At 42.9% G+C, this 21,175-nt stretch overlaps 1 protein-coding gene across 1 annotated transcript; it reads left to right on the forward strand.

Annotated features, from left to right (window-relative positions):
- Window positions 1-7,594: 7,594 nt before the first annotated feature.
- LOC106577750 (potassium-transporting ATPase alpha chain 1) lies at window positions 7,595-19,871 on the forward strand. The gene is made up of 22 exons (XM_014156070.3): window positions 7,595-7,743; window positions 7,883-7,993; window positions 8,116-8,175; window positions 8,523-8,726; window positions 9,553-9,666; window positions 10,226-10,360; window positions 10,757-10,874; window positions 11,503-11,771; window positions 11,864-12,172; window positions 12,296-12,430; window positions 12,605-12,797; window positions 13,574-13,749; window positions 15,557-15,693; window positions 15,926-16,076; window positions 16,259-16,427; window positions 16,573-16,727; window positions 16,814-16,937; window positions 17,165-17,310; window positions 18,246-18,379; window positions 18,573-18,674; window positions 18,782-18,873; window positions 19,017-19,871. Exons 1-22 carry the CDS (start codon window positions 7,732-7,734, stop codon window positions 19,043-19,045), a joined length of 3,075 nt encoding a protein of 1,024 aa, XP_014011545.1. The 5' UTR covers window positions 7,595-7,731; the 3' UTR covers window positions 19,046-19,871.
- The last annotated feature ends 1,304 nt before the right edge of the window (window positions 19,872-21,175 follow it).

Below are 21,175 nucleotides of genomic sequence, written 5' to 3' on the forward strand. Positions count from 1 at the left end.
CCAGTCAAAGGTTTGGACACACCTGCTCAATCAAGGGTTTGAGTAGGTGTGCCTGGAAAATTGAGCATGCCTGGAAAATACAAAAGGAAATTCATATCTAAAATTAAAAGTTATATTACAGATATATGGATTATCTCTTGACAATAAGGTACTGCCCGAGAAATCAGTGCTCTATGAACTGAACAAAAAAGGAGAACCTAAACGTAGAACCTACAAGCACAGATTCAATGCCAGTAAGTCCGCTCACCCACATGAGAGAGTCTATTTACACACAAAGCCACACAGCGTCAATTCCAGTAAGTCTTGCTGAAGGGGTGCAATGCACCCACATGAGAGAGTACATTGGCCTGCTTGGATGGGGGTGTGTCCTGGTTTATCAGTGTTGTCTTGGCTGCCCTCTGTTGGTTTGTGTAGACAACTGTATAGCTTAGCTTGCCAGGTTTATGTGGAAGACATATGGCAAGGAACAATACTCACTGCAATAATACTAACTACAGTAACAAAGAGGAAAATAGTATTTGGGAGTAACAAAGATTGCCCCCCCCCCCACCCCCCACCCCCACCCACCAATATGCTCTCCCTAACCTTATTGTTCTGTAGGAGAAAGGAAGTGCAACTAGAGAAGTGGAACCTGACATAACAGACATGAGGTTAAAACAGCTTGTAGAGGTTAATTGAGCCTAGAGGTTAACTGAGGCTACTCTCTCTCGCTCTGTCTCTGTCTCTCTCTTCTCTCTCTTATTACCTCTCTCTCGTTCCCTATCTCTCTCCTTCTTTCCATCTCTCTCTCTCTCTCGCTCACTCTCTCAATTCAAATAAATTCAAAGGCCTTTATTGGCATGTAAAACATGTTAAAATTGTCAAAGCAAATGGGAATAGATAAACAAAGGGTGAAATAAACAATAAGAAATGACCAGTTAACATTACACTCACAACAGCTTCAAAATAATAGAGACATTTCAAATGTTATATGTACAGTGTTGTAACAATGAGCAAATAGTCTCTCTCTCTCTCTCAGTTAGTGATAACACAACCTCTGTGATCAGATAGCAGGACAAAGTGCCTGGTAGACTAACAAACTCAGGACCAGGTCCTACTGTAAGTCTGTTTACCCACAGTATGCAGGCTAAAGGAGCCCCAATAGGCCTGCATGGGAGGGGTCACCACCACCTTAGCCAGGATATTCTGACCATTTCACTTTAGGTGAAACTTTAGATGAATGTGCTCACCTATTAGTGAAAAGCCTACATTTCACAGAACTTGTTTTTTAATGTGTTTGCATATAGTACATGGTATTTCAACATATTAAGCTCCACTCACAATTCTGTATTGTCACAGGACCATTGTAGTTCGAGGATTTATCCAAGACATGCAGCTGTTAGTTGCATGGTGTAAGTGTGTTCCAAGCAGTGGGCACTCCACTCAGAGTTTACCTCTCTGACTTATAAACTGGAACACATTCCAGCTCCAACTCCAGCCCACTCTACCCTACTGAGATTAGGATGCTAGTGTCCTGTTTGAAAAGCAACTCCATGTTGTTTCATGTCATTCTAATAGTTCCACCACAGTTAGAACATTGAGCCAGGAATTTCACCGGATGTATAAATGTGAAGTATCTGTTTGGCGTTTCCACTCACTACCAAATATGGTAAAGAGAGGAAGCCCAGTGGCCGGCAGTGGGATAAGATGGAGCTAGATGGATTTTTGCTTACATTTTGCACATTTTCTCATTGATGAACAGCAGCGGTGTGTGGGTAAAATCAAGATAGTGTCACGTCCTGACCAGTATAAGGGGTTATTTGTTATTGTAGTTTGGTCAGGACGTGGCAGGGGGTGCTTGTTTTATGTGGTTCGGGGTTTGTTGGGCTATGGTATTATGTAAGAGGGGTGTTTGTTTAGAGTGTTCCGGGGTTTTTGGTCTATCTTCTAGGTTAGTGTTTTTCTATGTTCAGTCTAGTTTTCTACTTCTATGTTTAGGGTTTGTTGATTGACCTTCAATTGGAGGCAGCTGTTCCTCGTTGCCTCTGATTGAAGGTCCTATGTATAGGGGTGTTTTTGTAATGGGATTTGTGGGTAGTTGTTTCCTGTTTTGTGTCTGTGCACATGACAGGACTGTTTAGTGTCGTTCGTTGTTTTGTATACATGATTTGTTTGTTTTTTCCTTCTTTTGATTTAATAAAGAAGATGAGTATACACGTTCCCGCTGCACCTTGGTCTAATCCTTAAGACACCCGTTACAGATAGACATTGTTTTAAAAAGGTATTGGTAACATTTCATTCACTACATAAATTGTGTAGGTGGCTTAACATACCCTGTCCCACGGCTCAACTACCCCATACCTGGACTAAATCGTGCCAAGAGATCTAATTTGTTTTGGACAAGCTATGTTTTCAAAAATGTCATGTTACCATGAATTCTGATCATTTCCAGGGATACACAACATCCTGAAGTATATGTATATATCTTTGTTACAAAGAAAGCTATATTTCACTTGATGGAGTGATGCTGAATGTAAAAAAATGGCTCAACTTACCCCACTCTCCCCTACAAACGCTGCCTCTGCAACCCTTGAACCTCATCATTAAACCCAAAGAGCAATATCCTGTTTTTATGTTTTAATTCTTCCATACAGTCTGATCAAAGTCAATCGGTTGATGCACTGTAATTACCCTGTTTATAATTCCCTATCGATTAGCTTTTTGAGGAATCAATGGGCAAGAAACATCAGTGTTCATCAGCAGTTTGAATAAGTATGTCCAGAGAATTTATGAAAAGCTTACGATAAGTAACACTGGTCCTTGCTCTTCATTTAATGAATATGAACCGTCTGTGTTATAACACAGGTATGTTTATTGCGCAGACAGGATATACATCGCTGCTTATTGTACTTGAAGCAGTGTGTTGGCATGGGTTTTGCAATCTCGCTAATGGTCCTCTTGATGTTTACTCTGAGTGGCTAGCAGGAAATGCCGTATTTGACTACTTCAACACACTATAATGTAATTAACCCTTTACTGTGAGCATACTTTCCACTTTCACTAGAGAATGACCACTGGAAGTAATACTTGTAAAACAATGAGGGTAAACAGTAAGTGCTGCTGTATCTATCTTTGGCTACAGATTTACGTAGTTTAGGATGTTTGTTGACTACCATAGATTGAGTTTACCATAAATTACATTTTATATTGTAGGCCTACTGAAAATCCCTCAACTTGTTAGCCCAGGTTAGGGGTACTCAAATACTATTTGTGAAAGTCCGGTTGCACAAATTTGATAGGTGGCGAAAGGTACAGATGGATATTGTTATTTATCGGAGTGACTCAAACGCTACAACAAAATCAAGACTAAATAGAAAGCCCAACTAAATTCATTAATTATTATGATTACATTTTTTTCAAGAACCGTGGTCCGTATTGACACCGTTCTGGTCCACCTATTGAGCCTGCCTGGAAAAAACAAAAGGAAACTCATATCTAAAATTAAAAGTTATATTACAGATATATGGATTATCTCTTGAAATTAACGTACTGCCCGAGAAATCAGTGCTCTATAAAGTGAACCAAAAAGGAGAACCAAAACGTAACCGTAGAAAACAAACAGAGTCAATGCCAGTAAGTCTGCTCACCCACATGAGAGAGTACATTGGCCTGCTTTGGATGGGGGGGATGTCCTGGTTTGTCAGTGTTGCCTTGCTGCCCTCTGTTGATTGTTGTAGACAACTGTATAGCTTAGCTTGCCAGTCTTATGTGGAAGACATATGGCAAGGAACAATACTCAATACAATAATACTAACTACGGTAACAAGGAGGGAAATAATATTTGGGAGTAACAAAGATTCCCCTCCCCACACTAATATGCTCTCCCTAACCTTATTGTTCTGTAGGAGAAAGGAAGTGCAACTAGAGAATTGGAACCTGACATAACAGACATGAGGTTAAAACAGCTTGTAGAGGTTAACTGAGGCTACTGTGTATGTGTGTGCACTCTTTCTCTCTTTCTCTTTCTTTCTCTCTCTTATTACCTCTCTCTTTTTCCCTCTATCTCTCTCTCTCCCTCTTTCCATCTCTCTCTCTGTCTCTCTCTCTCTCCCTCAATTCAATTAAATTCAAATGGCTTTATTGGCATGGGAAACATTTTTACATTTTCAAAGCAAGTGGAAATGATAAACAAAAATGAAATAAACAATAAGAAATGACCAGTTAACATTACACTCACAACAGCTTCAAAATAATAGAGACATTTCAAATATTATATGTACAGTGTTGTAACAATGAGCAAATAGTCTCTCTCTCTCTCAGTTAGTGATTACACAACCTCTGTGATCAGATAGCAGGACAAAGTGCCTGGTAGACTAACAAACTCAGGACCAGGTCCTACTGTAAGTCTGTTTACCCACAGTATGCAGGCTAAAGGAGCCCCAATAGGCCTGCATGGGAGGGGTCACCACCACCTTAGCCAGGCTATTCTGACCATTTCATTTTAGGTGAAACTTTAGATGAATGTGCTCACCTATTAGTGAATAGCCTACTTTTCACAGAACTTGTTTTTTAATGTGTTTGCATATAGTACATGGTATTTCAAGATATAAAACTCTACTCGCAATTCTGTATTGTCACAGGACCAGTTCGTGCATTTATCCAAGCCATGCAGCTGTTAAGTGATTGGTGTAAGTGTGTACCTCTATATTGGACTGGCCATCACAAAGCCCTGACCTCAATCCTATAGAAAATTTGTGGGCAGAACTGAAAAAGTTCTGGAGGCCTACAAACCTGACTCAGTTACACCAGCTCTGTCAGGAGGAATGGGCCATAATTCACCCAACTTATTTTGGGAAGCTTGTGGAAGGCTTTGACCCAAGTTAAACAATTTAAAGGCAATGCTACCAAATACTAATTGAGTGTATGTAAATTTCTGACCCACTGGGAATGTGATGAAAGAAATAAAAGCTGAAATAAATCATTCTCTCTACTATTCTTCTGACATTTCACATTCTTAAAATAAAGTGGTGATCCTAACCCTACCTAAGACAGGTAATTTTTACTATGATTAAATGTCAGGAATTGTGAAAAACTGAGTTTAAATGTATTTGGCTCAGGTGTATGTAAACTTCCGACTTCAACTCTACGTGCTCCCTGGCCGCAAACATGGAACAATTTTCCTTCAAGTATAATTTTATGTGTAGCTCACATATTTAATTTTTTTTTAACCTTTATTTAGCTAGGCAAGTCAGTTAATAACAACTTCTTACTTACAATGACAGCCTATCGGGGAGCAGTGGGTTAACTGCCTTGTTCAGGGGTAGAACGACAGATTTTTACACACTTACACCAGTTACATGACCTAAAGCATGGTCAAGCAAGTTCGGACCACTAAACAACTATTGATTTAGAACCACAGAGAGTTACCACAAGTCGCAAAGAAAACAGTAGCTGCTTCCCCTATTCCAGCACCATTTCAACTTCATCATTTCAACATCATCATATCACCTCTGCTTAGTCTAATACAGCGACAACTAAAATATACCTAAAACCATTTAGTTCAATCAAGGTAAGCTAAATAGGATGTGGCTGTCCGTAGTTCTGATTTCTGTGTGCGTGTGTGTGCGTGCGTGTTCGTGCAAGTAGAAAACATGTTGACTCATCCTACTGCCAGAGGCACAACAATGTATGAATGAATGGTTGGATCGGAGTTGCTGTTATAATCATTGGCCAGCACGGAGAATTGAGTAACACCACAAGTCCAAATCTCTATCTCCATCAATGGCTAATTTAGGAAAGGGTCCATTTTAGCTAGCTAGCTAGCTAGCCTCCAGAGTACAACAACAAAAGTGACTCCAAAATCCAAGCTGGCTTCCCATTACACTTTTTTGTTGGTGTGCCAGGACCATTCACAGTTGAGCTCGCTCAGTTTAGCTCAACACTGATTGACACATTTTTTCTACTTTTCTAGGGAGGCCAAATGCTCGCTGGCTTCCCTTGCCTTCAATGCTATGGGTGGCAACAATTTTATACTCGTTTAGACCAGACAGCATCAGATAGATGGCCTACAGGTAGAGAGACAGAGGGGCACCGTTTCGCTCGCTCGGATGCTTTCTCCTGTGAGATACTTTCAGCCTCTTGCGAATTGAAGGAAAATTATGAAACACAGAGAGACAAAATATCAATTATTATATATATTTTTTTTATTGGTACATTTTTTTCGGAAGCCTGGTTTCTCTTGGCATCCATGAATACATGCCACTGTCGATGAAATATTTGCTCTCCATACATTTTTCTGTTTCAAAAACTATAATCTGTAACAAAGATAGTGGATTGCGTTTTGTAGACTTTACCCTTTGCCAAAGTTTCTAAAAATGGTGTTGTTTAAAAGGAGTGCAAGGCTGAATGGAGTTATTACACGTGCGCACTTCACAGAGCAGGCATTCCATATGGGAAATATGAAAATAAATGCCAGAACGTGCCAATAGGATCTCACTAGCTCATGCTTGGCTCTGCCCACCTCCTTGCTTGTTCTGCCCCGATGATTAATTTGCTCCCATTGGAAACAACAGGCTCTGGTCTATTTTGGGTTAGTTATCAAATTCTCCTGTTCAGGGTGCTTACGGTAGATTTCTTACAAACATGATGGAAAATGATTGATAAATTGGCAGATGACAGAATTCACTGTTGGATGGATATTGCCATTGAATAAACATTATTTCACTTATTAACACTTAGTTCAATAACAGTAATAAAAGTATTACGTCAGTTCATCTCCCACCCACTGGTGTCTTTGTGATGGGAACATGGTGCAGTACAAAAGAGGTTGTGAGTGTCAATTTGTTTTTAATGTTCAACTGTCCTTTCCTTATAAGGGCAGATGACACAGCAGTGACGCCAATGTAGAGTGTGCCACCATCACACCTTTCAGCAGTCTGAGGCACAAATAAGTATTTACACACTCTTCCACTGATAAGGGGTTCTCACATTGGACCCTAAACAGGAAATGTAGAAAAACAGTCTCCATTTCTAAACGCTTACAGGCCTGGCATGACCATACAGCTGTATTTTATTTGAATTGACCATTACATTTTTTTACACTGATATATACTGTAAGTTAGGCCCTCCTGAGGGCAGATAATGGCATTTGAATCTACAAGGCATTTGAATCTACTTCTCAGTAGATGTGTTTCATTCAATTCATGTCTTCTATATCTGTACCAGTCATTGAATGGGATGAACCAGTCACTGTCTCAGTGTCAATGTATCAGTCAATTAATGGGTATATGATTTGAGAAGAAAATCACCCTTGATGTAATACAGATTTGGCCTATCACAAGTGAAATAAGTAGTTGTGACTTTGGAATGGCATTGACCTTCTTGATAGCTTTACAGTTAATCAGGGAACGTAGAAACGTGTGTATTCTGATAAGACAGGTACAAGCCCTACGCACAAGGCATTTGGCACTGATATGAAAGAGCCACCAAAGTGGGTAGGGTACGCTTTGCCACTCACCTTAATAGGGGTGACATTGGCTACTCTTAAAATAACACTGCCATTTTGGGGCGGGTAGAGAAGGTGACGGCGGTGCAGTAGTATATAAAGCTGAGCCAACAGTCTGGTCCTGCTCTGGAGGTTGGGGATTTTACACTGAGGAACGTCCCTAGTGAGGATATAAAGACGCTTCCAAGATTTCGGGGGAAAAGAGGACTGAGCGTTGGACTTCAATAGATTTGGGCAGGCCCTCCACCATGAGTAAAGGGGTAGGTTACCCATTTATGTGATTAATCAAAGCTCTGATCAAATTACCATGAATTAAATTAGATTTTCCTTCAATGATCAAGGATATTGTTTATTCATCCCCTAGCAAGATGATACAGGATGTCATCTCTTTGTCTCCAGGACTCTTACGACATGTTTGAGATGAATGGAGAGGTGGATGTCAAGATGAAGAAAAAGAAGAAGATAAAGAAGAAGGAAAGGCTAGAGGGCATGAAGAAGGAGATGGACATTGTGAGTGTGATTCACAAGACCAGAAGGAGAGAGAGCTGGAGAGAATATGCCAAATTAAATGAAATGGGACAGAATTGCAGCATAAATACATTGTAGCTTTTACAGTCTGTCAATCTTTACAGGATGACCACGAGATCACAATAGAAGAGCTAGAGATGAGGTATACCACCAGTGTTACCAAGGTAACTAAACTACCATGGGGTTTCTGTCTGTCTGTCTGTGTCTGTCTGTCTGTCTCTGTGTCTGTGTCTGTGTCTGTGTCTGTGTCTCTGTCTGTCTGTCTGTCTGTCTGTCTGTCTGTCTGTCTGTCTGTCTGTCTGTCTGTCTGTCTGTCTGTCTGTCTGTCTGTCTGTCTGTCTGTCTGTCTGTCTGTCTGTCTGTCTGTCTGTCTGTCTGTCTGTCTGTCTGTCTGTCTGTCTGTCTGTCTGTCTGTCTGATGAAACAGACTGTTGCTAATATAGAGTAAATGCCCCCTCTCTCCCTCTCGCTCACTCTCTCCCCCCTCCTCCTCCACCTTCCCTCCCCTCAGGGCCTGACCTCCAGCAAAGCTGCGGAGGTTCTGGAGCGGGACGGCCCCAACGAACTGCTGCCCCCCAAAGGGACCCCAGAGTACGTCAAGTTTGCCCGCCAGCTGGCCGGAGGGCTGCAGTGTCTGATGTGGGTGGCAGCCGTCATCTGCTTCATTGCTTTCGGCATCGAGTTCTCCAGGGGAACCCTTGGCTGCTTTGACGATGTGAGGAGGATGGGGCGGGGAGAGAAAAAGAGGGAGGAGAGAGGAAGGGTAGGAGGAGGGGGAGGAGAGAGGTGGATGCAGAGGTAGAGTAGGAGTAGGAGTAGGAGACTGAAGTTACACTGGGAGGGTGAAGGAGATGCTAAAGTTACATTGGGAGGGTGAAGTAGATGTTAAAGTTACATTTGGAGGGTGAAGGAGGGGCTAAAGTTACATTTGGAGGGTGAAGGAGAGGCTAGTTACATTGGGAGGGTGAAGGAGAGGCTAGTTACATTGGGAGGGTGAAGGAGAGGCTAGTTACATTGGGAGGTTGAAGGAGAGGCTAAAGTTGCACTGGGAGGCTGAAGGGAGGCTAAAGTTACACTGGGAGGCTGAAGGGAGGCTAAAGTTACACTGGGAGGCTGAAGGGAGGCTAAAGTTGCACTGGGAGGCTGAAGGGAGGCTAAAGTTACACTGGGAGGCTGAAGGAGAGGCTAAAGTTGCACTGGGAGGCTGAAGGGAGGCTAAAGTTGCACTGGGAGGCTGAAGAGAGGCTAAAGTTACACTGGGAGGCTGAAGGAGAGGCTAAAGTTGCACTGGGAGGCTGAAGGAGAGGCTAAAGTTGCACTGGGAGGCTGAAGGAGAGGCTAAAGTTGCACTGGGAGGCTGAAGGGAGGCTAAAGTTGCACTGGGAGGCTGAAGAGAGGCTAAAGTTACACTGGGAGGCTGAAGGAGAAACTACTGTATGTGAAGAAAGGGGAATACATACGAATACAACATGTATTACAGTTTCAATATAATGTGACTGTTTGTTTCATCACTGTTTCTCTGTGACCACACCTGTCTACAGCTGTACCTCGCCATCACTCTGATCACTGTTGTTGTGGTGACTGGCTGTTTCGGTTACTACCAAGAGTTTAAGAGCACCAACATCATTGCCAGCTTCAAAAATCTAGTGCCACAGGTAAAGATATGGAAATACATTATAACTAAATAAATACATTATAACTAAGGAAATACATTATAACTAAGGATATGCATTATAACTAAGGAAATACATTATACCTAGAGAAATACATTATAACTAAATAAATACATTATAACTAAGGAAATACATTATAACTAAATAAATACATTATAACTAAGGCAATACATTATAACTAAGGAAATACATTATAACTAGAGAAATACATTATAAGTAAGGAAATACATTATAACTAAGGAAATACATTATAACTAGAGAAATACATTATAACTAAAGAAATACATTATAACTAAAGAAATACATTATAACTAGGGATATACATTATACATTATTAACAGACCAGGAAAAACTCCTGGCCCTAAATACCCATACAACAGTTACTTTGTTATTGTAAGAAATGGTTTACTTTCATGACAAATATATTCCTTTCATCAAGACAGATCATAATCCACTCACTACTGCACTGAGGCAAGGCAGTCAGTCCATCAATCAATCATTGAAATACAGGGATTTGGTATAACCATCTATCTCTTTCTAGCAAGCCCTGGTGATCCGTGACGGGCAGAAGAACCAGATCAATGCCATGGACCTGGTGGTGGGAGACCTGGTGGAGATTAAGGGTGGGGACCGCGTGCCTGCTGACATCCGCATCATCTTTGCCCAGGGCTGTAAGGTAGGTACACTAGGCCACCAGTTCCCATTATAGACCACTAACACACTTTCAACCCAGAAGTAATGGCTAAGGGTGTTGATGCAGGTTGAGCAGGAATGTGAACATAGAGCTAGGATTCAGGTTAGAATTAGTGTTAGGGTTATAGCCCTAGCTGAAGCTAGGATTAGGGTTGATCCGGGATGTGGACATGAAGCTAGGGTTAGGGCTAGGTTTAAGGTTGACCCGGGGTGTGGACATGAAGCTAGGGTAAGGGCTAGGTTTAAGGTTGACCCGGGGTGTGGACATGAAGCTAGGGTTAGGGTTAGGGTTAGGTTATGCAGAAGACCCGGGTTTGAACCCTGGTCGATTTCATATGTTATAACCCTGTCAGTTCCTTGATCTCATCATCCCCTCCAGGTGGATAACTCATCCCTGACAGGAGAGTCAGAGCCCCAGAGCAAAACCCCGGAGTGTACCCACGAGAACCCCCTAGAGACCAAGAACATCGCCTTCTTCTCCACCACCTGCCTGGAAGGTAGACACATCACAGGGGGCTGCTGAGGGGAGGACGGCTCATAATAATGGCTGGAATGGAGTAAATGGAATTGCATCAAACACATGGAAACAATGTGTTTGATGAGTTCGATACCATTCCATTTATTCCGGACGATGAGCCCGTCCTCCCCAATTAAAGTGCCACCAACCTCCTGTGCTACCTAACACACACACACACACACACACACACACACACACACACACACACACACACACACACACACACACACACACACACACACACACACACACACACACACACACACACACACACACACACATTGCCTGAAAGGTACTACAGAAGGACACCAGAGGAGGTTGGTCGGAGGAGTTATAGGAAGATGGGCTCATTTTAATGGCTGAAATGGAGTAAATGGAACAGAGTCAAGCATGTTGCTTCCATGTGTTTGATGTGTTTTGTAGTATTGGTACCATTCCATTGATTCCACCACCAGCCTCCTTTGACAGACACACCCCTTATTCAATCACACACAGAAAAGATTCACACAGAAACACTTACACTCATAACAACAAAAATTTGCAAAAACATCAACATTATACTCATAATGTAATCTAAAATCCCCTTTCCTCTGCTTGGCCCCTACCAGGAGTGGCCACAGGAACGGTCATCAACACGGGTGACCGCACCATCATTGGCCGCATTGCCAGCTTGGCGTCAGGCGTAGGCAATGAGAAGACGCCAATTGCCATAGAGATTGAGCACTTTGTTGACATCATTGCTGGGCTGGCCATCTTCTTTGGCTTCACCTTCTTCGTGGTGGCCATGTTTATCGGCTATGCCTTCCTGGAGGCTATGATCTTCTTCATGGCCATCGTGGTGGCTTATGTACCTGAGGGGCTGCTGGCTACTGTCACTGTGAGTCAACACTGAGGCTTTGGTCTGTTTAGGCCTATATCAAGTTGGTTATTAACAGTTTTCATCAACCATCTCCCTCTCTCTCCCCCTAGGTGTGTCTGTCGCTGACGGCCAAGCGTCTGGCCAGAAAGAACTGTGTGGTGAAGAACCTGGAGGCTGTGGAGACCCTGGGCTCCACCTCGGTCATCTGCTCCGACAAGACGGGCACTCTGACCCAGAACAGGATGACCGTGGCCCACCTGTGGTTTGACAATGTGATCCATGCCGCAGACACCACAGAGGACCAATCAGGTCAGAGCTTTGACCAATCATCCGAGACATGGCGATCGTTGGCGAGAGTGGCAGGACTCTGTAACCGGGCCGTCTTCAAACCCAACCAGGAGTCTCTGCCTATTCCTAGGGTGAGCAGATAGACACCAGCCTCAATATATAGATTGGCAGACACATTCATTCACAGACACATCATCAATGAAAAACTATATGATTTATGAGTTACCTTTTTCCAATGGACCTATGTGCAACAGAGAATAGTGGTGGGCGACGCCTCAGAGACAGCTCTGCTGAAGTTCACTGAGCTGGCCATAGGGAACATGATGGAATACAGGGAGCGATTCAAAAAGGTTGTTGAAGTACCATTCAACTCCACCAACAAGTTCCAGGTAAGAGGCCTGATTTTCTGATCTGATTTCAAGTCAGTCTGTTGAAAGTATGTTATATAATCTACAGTATGTTGTATAGGTGTATCATGTGACTATTAGAAATACTTTAATGGCATGACCAGAATGAGCTATTTGTGTTTGAATCGTACTCTGTCTCCCCCCGGTGGCGAGTAGCTGTCAGTGCATGAGTTGGAGGACCCCATGGACCTACGCTACCTGCTGGTGATGAAGGGGGCGCCAGAGAGGATCTTGGAGCGCTGCTCCACCATCCTGATCAAGGGCCAGGAGATGCCTCTGGAGGAACAGTGGAGAGAGGCCTTCCAGACCGCATACATGGACTTGGGGAGCCTGGGGGAGAGAGTGCTGGGTAAGGGACAGTGTTGGGGTGTAGTGAACTACATGTAATTCAACTAGTAATTGAACTACATTTTGCAGTAACTTGGTGGTGGTTGAACTATATTCAAATCTTGGAAGTGTTTTCAATAGTTTAACTTTTTTAGTGTTACTTTTTGGGCCATATAGCGTTGTAGCTAACTACTGGAACTACAGAGTACTTTTTTTGGCTAAAATAAAATATGGGAGAAGTAGGCAAAAATGTCCTTTCTTTTTCGGCATCAGACCTGCCAAATATTTTGTGTTTAATAGGTTAAATGACACATTCTGTTAACATCTGACTGCAGAGTGAACTGTTCTTGCAATTTGTAGTCTATGACATTTCAGATTTAGATATGATAATTTATCACAAAGTAGTTATCACGACGTTAATTACTTTTCTAAGTAACTTTAGTTAAGTAAACTGTTTTATTATGATGGCTTTAATGTAGCTTAACTTGCATTATTTTGTAGCTCGTTAAACAATATTTTCAGAGTGGCTTCCCCAACACTGGTAAGGGACCGTACAAGGCTATAGGAAACCATGCACAAAGGTTGAAGGAACAAGCCAAGAGAGAAAAGCAACAGGATCAATTGACTGCAAGAGAGGATGAGGGGAGAAAAATCACATCTAGAAAATGTGAAAATACAAGATAGTACCACAGTAGCTTTATAAGCTATCAGGGGGAAATTGGTACCTTAATGGTATCTCTTCTTTGGGCCCATAAATACCCACTAACCCCTCCAATCTGTCCAAACATTTATCTCCAGGTTTCTGTCACATCTATCTGAATGAGAATGAGTTCCCTCGTGGTTACAAGTTTGACTCTGATGAGATGAACTTCACCACGTCTGGTTTGTGTTTTGCTGGACTTATATCCATGATCGACCCACCCCGCGCCACTGTGCCTGACGCTGTCATGAAGTGCCGCACGGCTGGAATAAGGGTACGAGGGTAAAATGGGGGAGAGTTCGGGCAAAGGGGAAAGACAGAAAGAGAAAAATAGAGAGAGGGAGTTAGAACGTACAGTGCCTTGTAAAAGTATTCACCACCGTTGGCGTTTTTCCTATTTTGTTGCATTACAACCTGTAATTTAAATAGATTTTATTTGGATTTCATGTAATGGACATACACAAAATAGTCCAAATTGGTGAAGTGAAATGAAAAAAATTACTTGTTTAAAAAAAACTAGGGAAAAAAAACGGAAAAGTGGTGCGTGCATATTTATTCACCCCCTTTGCTATGAAGCCCCTGAATAAGATCGGGTGCAACCAATTACCTTCAGAAGTCACATAATTAATTAAATAACGTCCCCCTGTATGCAATATAAGTGGCACATGATCTGTCACATGATCTCAGTATATATACACCTGTTCTGAAAGGCCCCAGAGTCTGCAACACCACTAAGCAAGGGGCACCACCAAGCAAGCGGCTCCATGAAGACCAAGGAGCTTTCCAAACAGGTCAGGGACAACGTTGTGGAGAAGTACAGATCAGGGTTGGTTATAAAAAAAATATCCGAAACTTTGAACATCCCACGGAGCACCATTAAATCCATTAATAAAAAATTGAAAGAATATGGCACCTCAACAAACCTGCCAAGAGAGGACCACCCACCAAAACTCACAGACCAGGCAGGAGGGCATTAATCAGAGAGGCAACAAGGAGACCAATGATAACCCTGAAGGAGCTGCAAAGCTCCACAGCGGAGATTGGAGTATCTGTCACTTTAAGCCGTACACTCCACAGAGATGGGCTTTATGGAAGAGTGGCCAGAAAAAAGCCATTGCTTAAAGAAAAAAATAAGCAAACACATTTGGTGTTCGCCAAAAGGCATGTGGGAGACTCCCCAAACATATGGAAGAAGGTACTCTGGTCAGATGAGACAAAAATGTAGCTTTTTGGCCATCAAGGAAAATGCTACGTCTGGCACAAACCCAACACCTCTCATCACCCCGAGAACATCATCCCCACAGTGAAGCATGGTGGTGGCAGCATCATGCTGTGGGGATGTTTTTCATCGGCAGGGACTGGGAAACTGGTCAGAATTGAAGGAATGATGGATGGCGCTAAATACAGGGAAAATCTTGATGGAAACTTGTTTCAGTCTTCCAGAGATACGAGACTGGGATGGAGGTTGACCTTCCAGCAGAACAATGACCCTAAGCATACTGCTAAAACAACACCTGAGTGGTTTAAGAGGAAACATTTAAATGTCTTGAAATGGCCTAGTCAAAGCTCAGACCTCAATCCAATTGAGAATATGTGGTATGACTTAAAGATTGCTGTACACCAACAGGAACCTATACAACTTGAAGGAGCTGGAGCAGTTTTGCCTTGAAGAATGCGCAAAAATCCCGGTGGCTAGATGTGCCAAGCTTATAGAGACATATCCCAAGAGACTTGCAGCTGTAATTGCTGCAAAAGGTGTCTCTACAAAGTATTGACTTTGGGCGGGTGAATAGTTATGCACCCTCAAGTTTTCCGTTGTTTTGTCTTATGTCTTGTTTGTTTCACAATAAAAAATATTTTGCAACTTCAAAGTGGTAGGCATGTTGTGTAAATCAAATGATACAAACCCCCAAAAAATTTATTTTAATTCCAGGTTGTAAGGCAACAAAATACAAAAAATGCCAAGGGTGGTGAATACTTTCGCCAGGCACTGTAGCTAATACAAGTTAACAGGCCATCACAGTCTCCCTCATTGTGTCACTTCAACCTATATCAACTCATTCCACTGTGACCTCCCTCAGGTAGTCATGGTGACGGGTGACCACCCGATCACGGCCAGAGCCATCGCTGCCAACGTTGGCATCATCACAGAGGGCAGTGAGACAGTAGAGGACATTGCTACCAGGAAACGCATTCCAGTGGAGCAGGTCAACAGGAGGTGGGTCTTGTTCCCCAACACCAACACGGTCTGGCAGGGTTAGGATTCTGACTCTCACTGTGGTTGATGAATCTCCTGTGACATATTTGACTATTTATACATAGTTTTGTATATCAAGTAAGGAGTGAGAACTCCTAATACTTCCAGGAGGTAATAACACTAAACACTGTCAGTGGATTAGACATGTATATTCTATTCTATCATATTCTAATCTATTCTATGTGGTCTTCAGGGATGCCCGTGCCTGTGTGATCAGTGGTGGTCAGCTGAAGGACATGAGCAGTGAAGAGCTGGACGAAGCGTTGAGGAGTCACCCTGAAATGGTGTTCGCCCGCACCTCCCCCCAGCAGAAACTCATCATCGTGGAGAGCTGTCAGCGCCTGGTGAGCCCCCCACACACTCACACACACACACACACACACACACATATACCAAGTCTTTAGTCACACTGCATTCCAGAGAGATTTTTGGTTTGGCATACCCTTCTTTTTTGTCATGTTATCTCTCTCAAACTCTCTCCTTCCCTCTCTTTCTCTCTCACTCTCTCACTTTCTCTCTCACTAAGGGCTCCATTGTGGCTGTGACAGGCGATGGGGTGAACGACTCCCCTGCGTTGAAAAAGGCAGACATCGGTATTGCCATGGGCATAGCTGGCTCCGATGCAGCTAAGAATGCAGCTGACATGATTCTGCTGGATGACAACTTTGCCTCCATCGTCACAGGGGTGGAGCAGGGTGAGTGAGAGTGTCTTAGCAAATCATAAAACACAACAATAGCCATTTTAACAGGCTGATTACAATTGAAATGTATCCTGTGAACCAATATAAGTTAAGCCTTCATGATATTGAGGGATTGATTTTGACCATATCTGACACCCAGGCCGTCTGATCTTTGACAACCTGAAGAAATCCATTGCGTACACACTGACCAAGAACATTCCGGAGCTCACACCCTACCTCATCTACATCACTGTCAGTGTTCCTCTGCCATTGGGCTGCATCACCATCCTCATGATCGAGCTGGCCACTGACATTGTGAGTCTCCTCTTCCTCACCCCTCATCCCCCTGCACTATAAGACCATTCTAGAATGATGCCGATTATCCTTCTTCTATCCCACAGTTTCCCTCTGTGTCTCTGGCCTATGAGAAGGCAGAGAGTGATATTATGCATCTGAAACCCAGGAACCCACGTAAGGATAGGTTGGTGAACGAATCTCTGGCTGCCTACTCCTACTTCCAGATTGGTGAGGGTTCATGTCTATTCCTGCAGTATATAAATGTCTGGAAAAGGCCTTGCTTTTTCACTAGGTCCTTTGAGCCCGATTGATCCTTGAAGCTGAATGATTTATTGATCAATAATCAAGGTGATAAGCTACAAATAGTCTATTAGTACATTTTTCATGTCCAATGTTCTCCTCCCTCCCTCTATTTTGGTTTATCTCTCCCCCTCTCCCCCTCTTCCCTTATCCAGGAGCGATCCAGTCTTTCGCTGGTTTCACAGACTACTTTACAGCGATGGCCCAGGAAGGCTGGTATCCCCTGCTGTGTGTGGGGCTCAGGTCCCACTGGGAGAACGTCCATCTGCAGGACCTGCAGGACAGCTATGGCCAGGAGTGGGTGAGTGTGTGTGGCTTACTGTAGGATAGATATGGCCAGGAGTGGGAGAGTGTGTGTGGTTTACTGTAGGATAGATATGGCCAGGAGTGGGAGAGTGTGTGTGGTTTACTGTAGGATAGATATGGCCAGGAGTGGGAGAGTGTGTGTGACTTACTGTAGGATAGATATGGCCAGGAGTGGGAGTGTGTGTGGTTTACTGTAGGATAGATATGGCCAGGAGTGGGTGAGTGTGTGTGACTTACTGTAGGATAGATATGGCCAGGAGTGGGAGAGTGTGTGTGACTTACAGTAGGATAGATATGGCCAGGAGTGGTTGAGTGTGTGTGGTTTACTGTAGGATAGATATGGCCAGGAGTGGTTCAGTGTGTGTGGTTTACTGTAGGATAGATATGGCCAGGAGTGGGAGAGTGTGTGTGGTTTTCTGTAGGATAGATATGGCCAGGAGTGGGAGAGTGTGTGTGACTTACTGTAGGATAGATATGGCCAGGAGTGGGATAGTGTGTGTGACTTACTGTAGGATAGATATGGCCAGGAGTGGGAGAGTGTGTGTGGTTTACTGTAGGATAGATATGGCCAGGAGTGGGAGAGTGTGTGTGGTTTACTGTAGGATAGATATGGCCAGGAGTGGGAGTGTGTGTGTGGGTTACTGTAGGATGGATATGGCCAGGAGTGGGAGTGTGTGTGGCTTACTGTAGGATAGATATGGCCAGGAGGGGATTTGTGTGTGTGTGTGTGTGTGTGTGTGTGTGTGTGTGTGTGTGTGTGTGTGTGTGTGTGTGTGTGTGTGTGTGTGTGTGTGTGTGTGTGTGTGTGTGTGTGTGTGTGTGTGTCTTATGGCCAGTACTGGACGAGTGCGTGTAACTTTACAGCACCCTCACTTACCTGTAACTCCTGGAAATGTCTATTGAAAATCTCCTGTCTTCTCTGTTCTGCAGACATACGCCCAGCGTCTGTATCAGCAGTACACCTGCTACACTGTCTTCTTCATCAGTATCGAGATCTGCCAGATCGCTGACGTGTTGATCAGGAAAACCCGCCGTCTGTCCATCTTCCAGCAGGGCTTCTTTAGGTCTGTGGATGTTGACTGCATGGAATAAATGTCTCTTACTCCCTACATAAAATCATATACTCCATGTTATGCATCGTTCATGAAAGGATGGTAGCAGAGAAGGCTTCCAACAAAATAACTTAGGATGTATCAATCTTGATGGGACTAATAAAACATTGTTTGACCATCCTCCATGTATTCCATTTGTGTGCAGGAACAAGGTGCTGGTGAGTGCCATCGTCTTCCAGCTGTTACTGGGTAACCTGCTGTGCTACTGCCCAGGGATGCCTAACATTTTCAACTTCATGCCCATTAGGTACTGTTACACTCTGTTTGACTTGAATGGTTGACGATTCATCTTCTCTGTCATTGTTTTGATGGCTTTCATGTTGGTTTGTTCATGCGTGTAACTCCCCCTTACAGGGGCCAATGGTGGTTTGTTCCAATCCCATACGGAATTCTAATCTTTGTCTATGACGAGATCAGAAAGCTGGGGGTCAGAAGACATCCAGGAAGTAAGTAGCCTTGCTTGGTGCTGTCTTATCCATCCATTCATCTATCTATCCACCCATCCATCCATCTATTTATCATCCATCTATCCATCCATTCCTTGTAGTAGTCCGCCCTAATTCTGATTATTTCCATTCCCCTCTCACAGGTTGGTGGGACCAGGAGCTGTATTATTGAGAGAAGAGGGAAGATATCTAGACCAGAGCCATAGGTATTAAGATGCAGGTTAGCGTTTTCCGTCAATAATCTTGTTCTGGAGGCAGCTCTGCTCTGCAGTGGTCACTAGCTGGCACAGCCACAAAGTCATAAAATCTGATTTTAATCCTAACCCTAACCTTAACCCTAACCTTAACCACACTGCTAACCCTAGCTAATGGCTAATCCTAAGCTTAAATTCATTTTTGTTTTCATGAATTTTTACAATAAGTCAAATTTGACTTTGCAGCAGGCCTATGAGGAAATCGCTCAGTTCTGCTACTAGAACAAGACTCATGACAATAAACGTCAACCTGTTATACAAACCGAGTCTGGCTAGCAAACTGTCCTCCATCTTGGCCCCAAACATTCCATTACAAACATTGGTGCCATGGTGTCCATTACAATTTAAATGTCTAACAAGGTTTGCCAAACTCTATACAAGTGTAGCTCTGAATATCCTAAACCATTTCTGATATGGAACCAAATATTATACATTGAAATAATAACCATAAATTCTTATGTGATATGTTTTTAAAGACACACCTCCATGTTCTAATACAAAAAATAAGAATGCTTGATGTGAGTTTGTCATATGAATTTTAATTTAGAATCCTTTCCTTTTGTAAATCCAGTATGTATATGTCTGTGTGTGATTGCCTTTTGCTTCTGAATTCCATTGCCTTTTTATGTATAACATCAAACATATTTGCCGTCAAGGGTTCTTTCTTGGTGATAATGTTGACGGTACAGTAGCCTATATGCATTGTATTTCTGTATTTGTATGAATAAAGTGTGTCAAATACAATGTATTGTATGACTTCATATTCTAGAGAGATACCTGTAATGTTTCTTCACCATTCTGATTTCAATTCAAATTAATGAATCACTTTTATTAAAAGCCAGACACTCAGGGGTTTTGTACATTGTGTAGCTCAGTCTACCTCTGGTTGATCTAATCTTATCCTGTCCTACATCTGTCCACACAGATGGTAATATAGCTTTGACACCTCCACAGTGAAAAAAGCTTACCAATATTGAGGGATATGATGTCATTGATCCTTTCCTTTTGGGTCATTTCAACGCACGATGGCGCCATTGAGAAAAGTAGGCTACAATGTGTTCAAGGTTTGACACAACGACTATGGTTTGACAGCTTCACATATTATTATTCCTATACATATATTTTTACGCAACTCACCATATGTGATGTAACATTTAATATACACCCTGTTCAATCAGATTAGAGAGTAATCTAGTCGATTTAAAAACTCAACGTTTAGGTAGCATACCACCATAGCGGTTAAAAGCTTTAGGCCAGTAACCAAAAAGTCGCAGGTTTGAATCCCCGAGCCGGCAAGGTGGAAAAATCTGCCTTTCTGCCCTTGAGCAAGGCAGTTAACACCCAACAATATCTGTTCTCCGGGCGCCGATGACGAGTGAGGCAGAACTCACACCTCTGATTCAGAGGGGTAGGGTTTAATGCGGAAGATACATTTCAGTTGAATGTATTCAATTGTGCAACTGAGTAGGTATCCCACTTTCCATTTTTTTCCCTAGAGATATTATTTTACACTGAGAAATTAGATTAGTTAAATTTGCTATTACATTGAGATCGTGTGTAACTACAATGGATGGATGATGATTCATCAAAATGTGGTCTCATAAGGTTTCATCCATGGGGTTTCCACAGAGGCACGCATCATATCTCACGTAGCCCAGCAGCCGGATGCTCTGCAGAACACTAGCCCAGACAGTCACGTGCTGCAGCATGTGGAATTTTAGAGTAGTACTCTCAGAGTTTTCTATCAAATTATGCAAATGAACGACTTTTCCATTAATGATCCGTTATTATGGTTATGGTTCCGTGTGTGAAAATAATATAAAATACTCATTTCAATTTCTGTCCATAAAAAAAAACATTCGTAGCATATTTTGATTATATTTCTAAATACTCTATTGATGTATGGTGATGTATAGGGAGGGACTCATCAGGCTCCCGAGTGGTGCAGTGGTCTAAGGCATCGCAGGTCACTAAAGACACCCTGGTTCGATTCCAGGCTGTATCACAACTGGCCGTGATTGGGAGTCCCGTAGGGTGGCGCACAACTG

The sequence above is a fragment of the Salmo salar genome, chromosome 02 (genome assembly GCF_965601325.2).
Source record: "Salmo salar chromosome 02, fSalSal1, whole genome shotgun sequence".
NCBI lineage: Eukaryota > Metazoa > Chordata > Actinopteri > Salmoniformes > Salmonidae > Salmo > Salmo salar.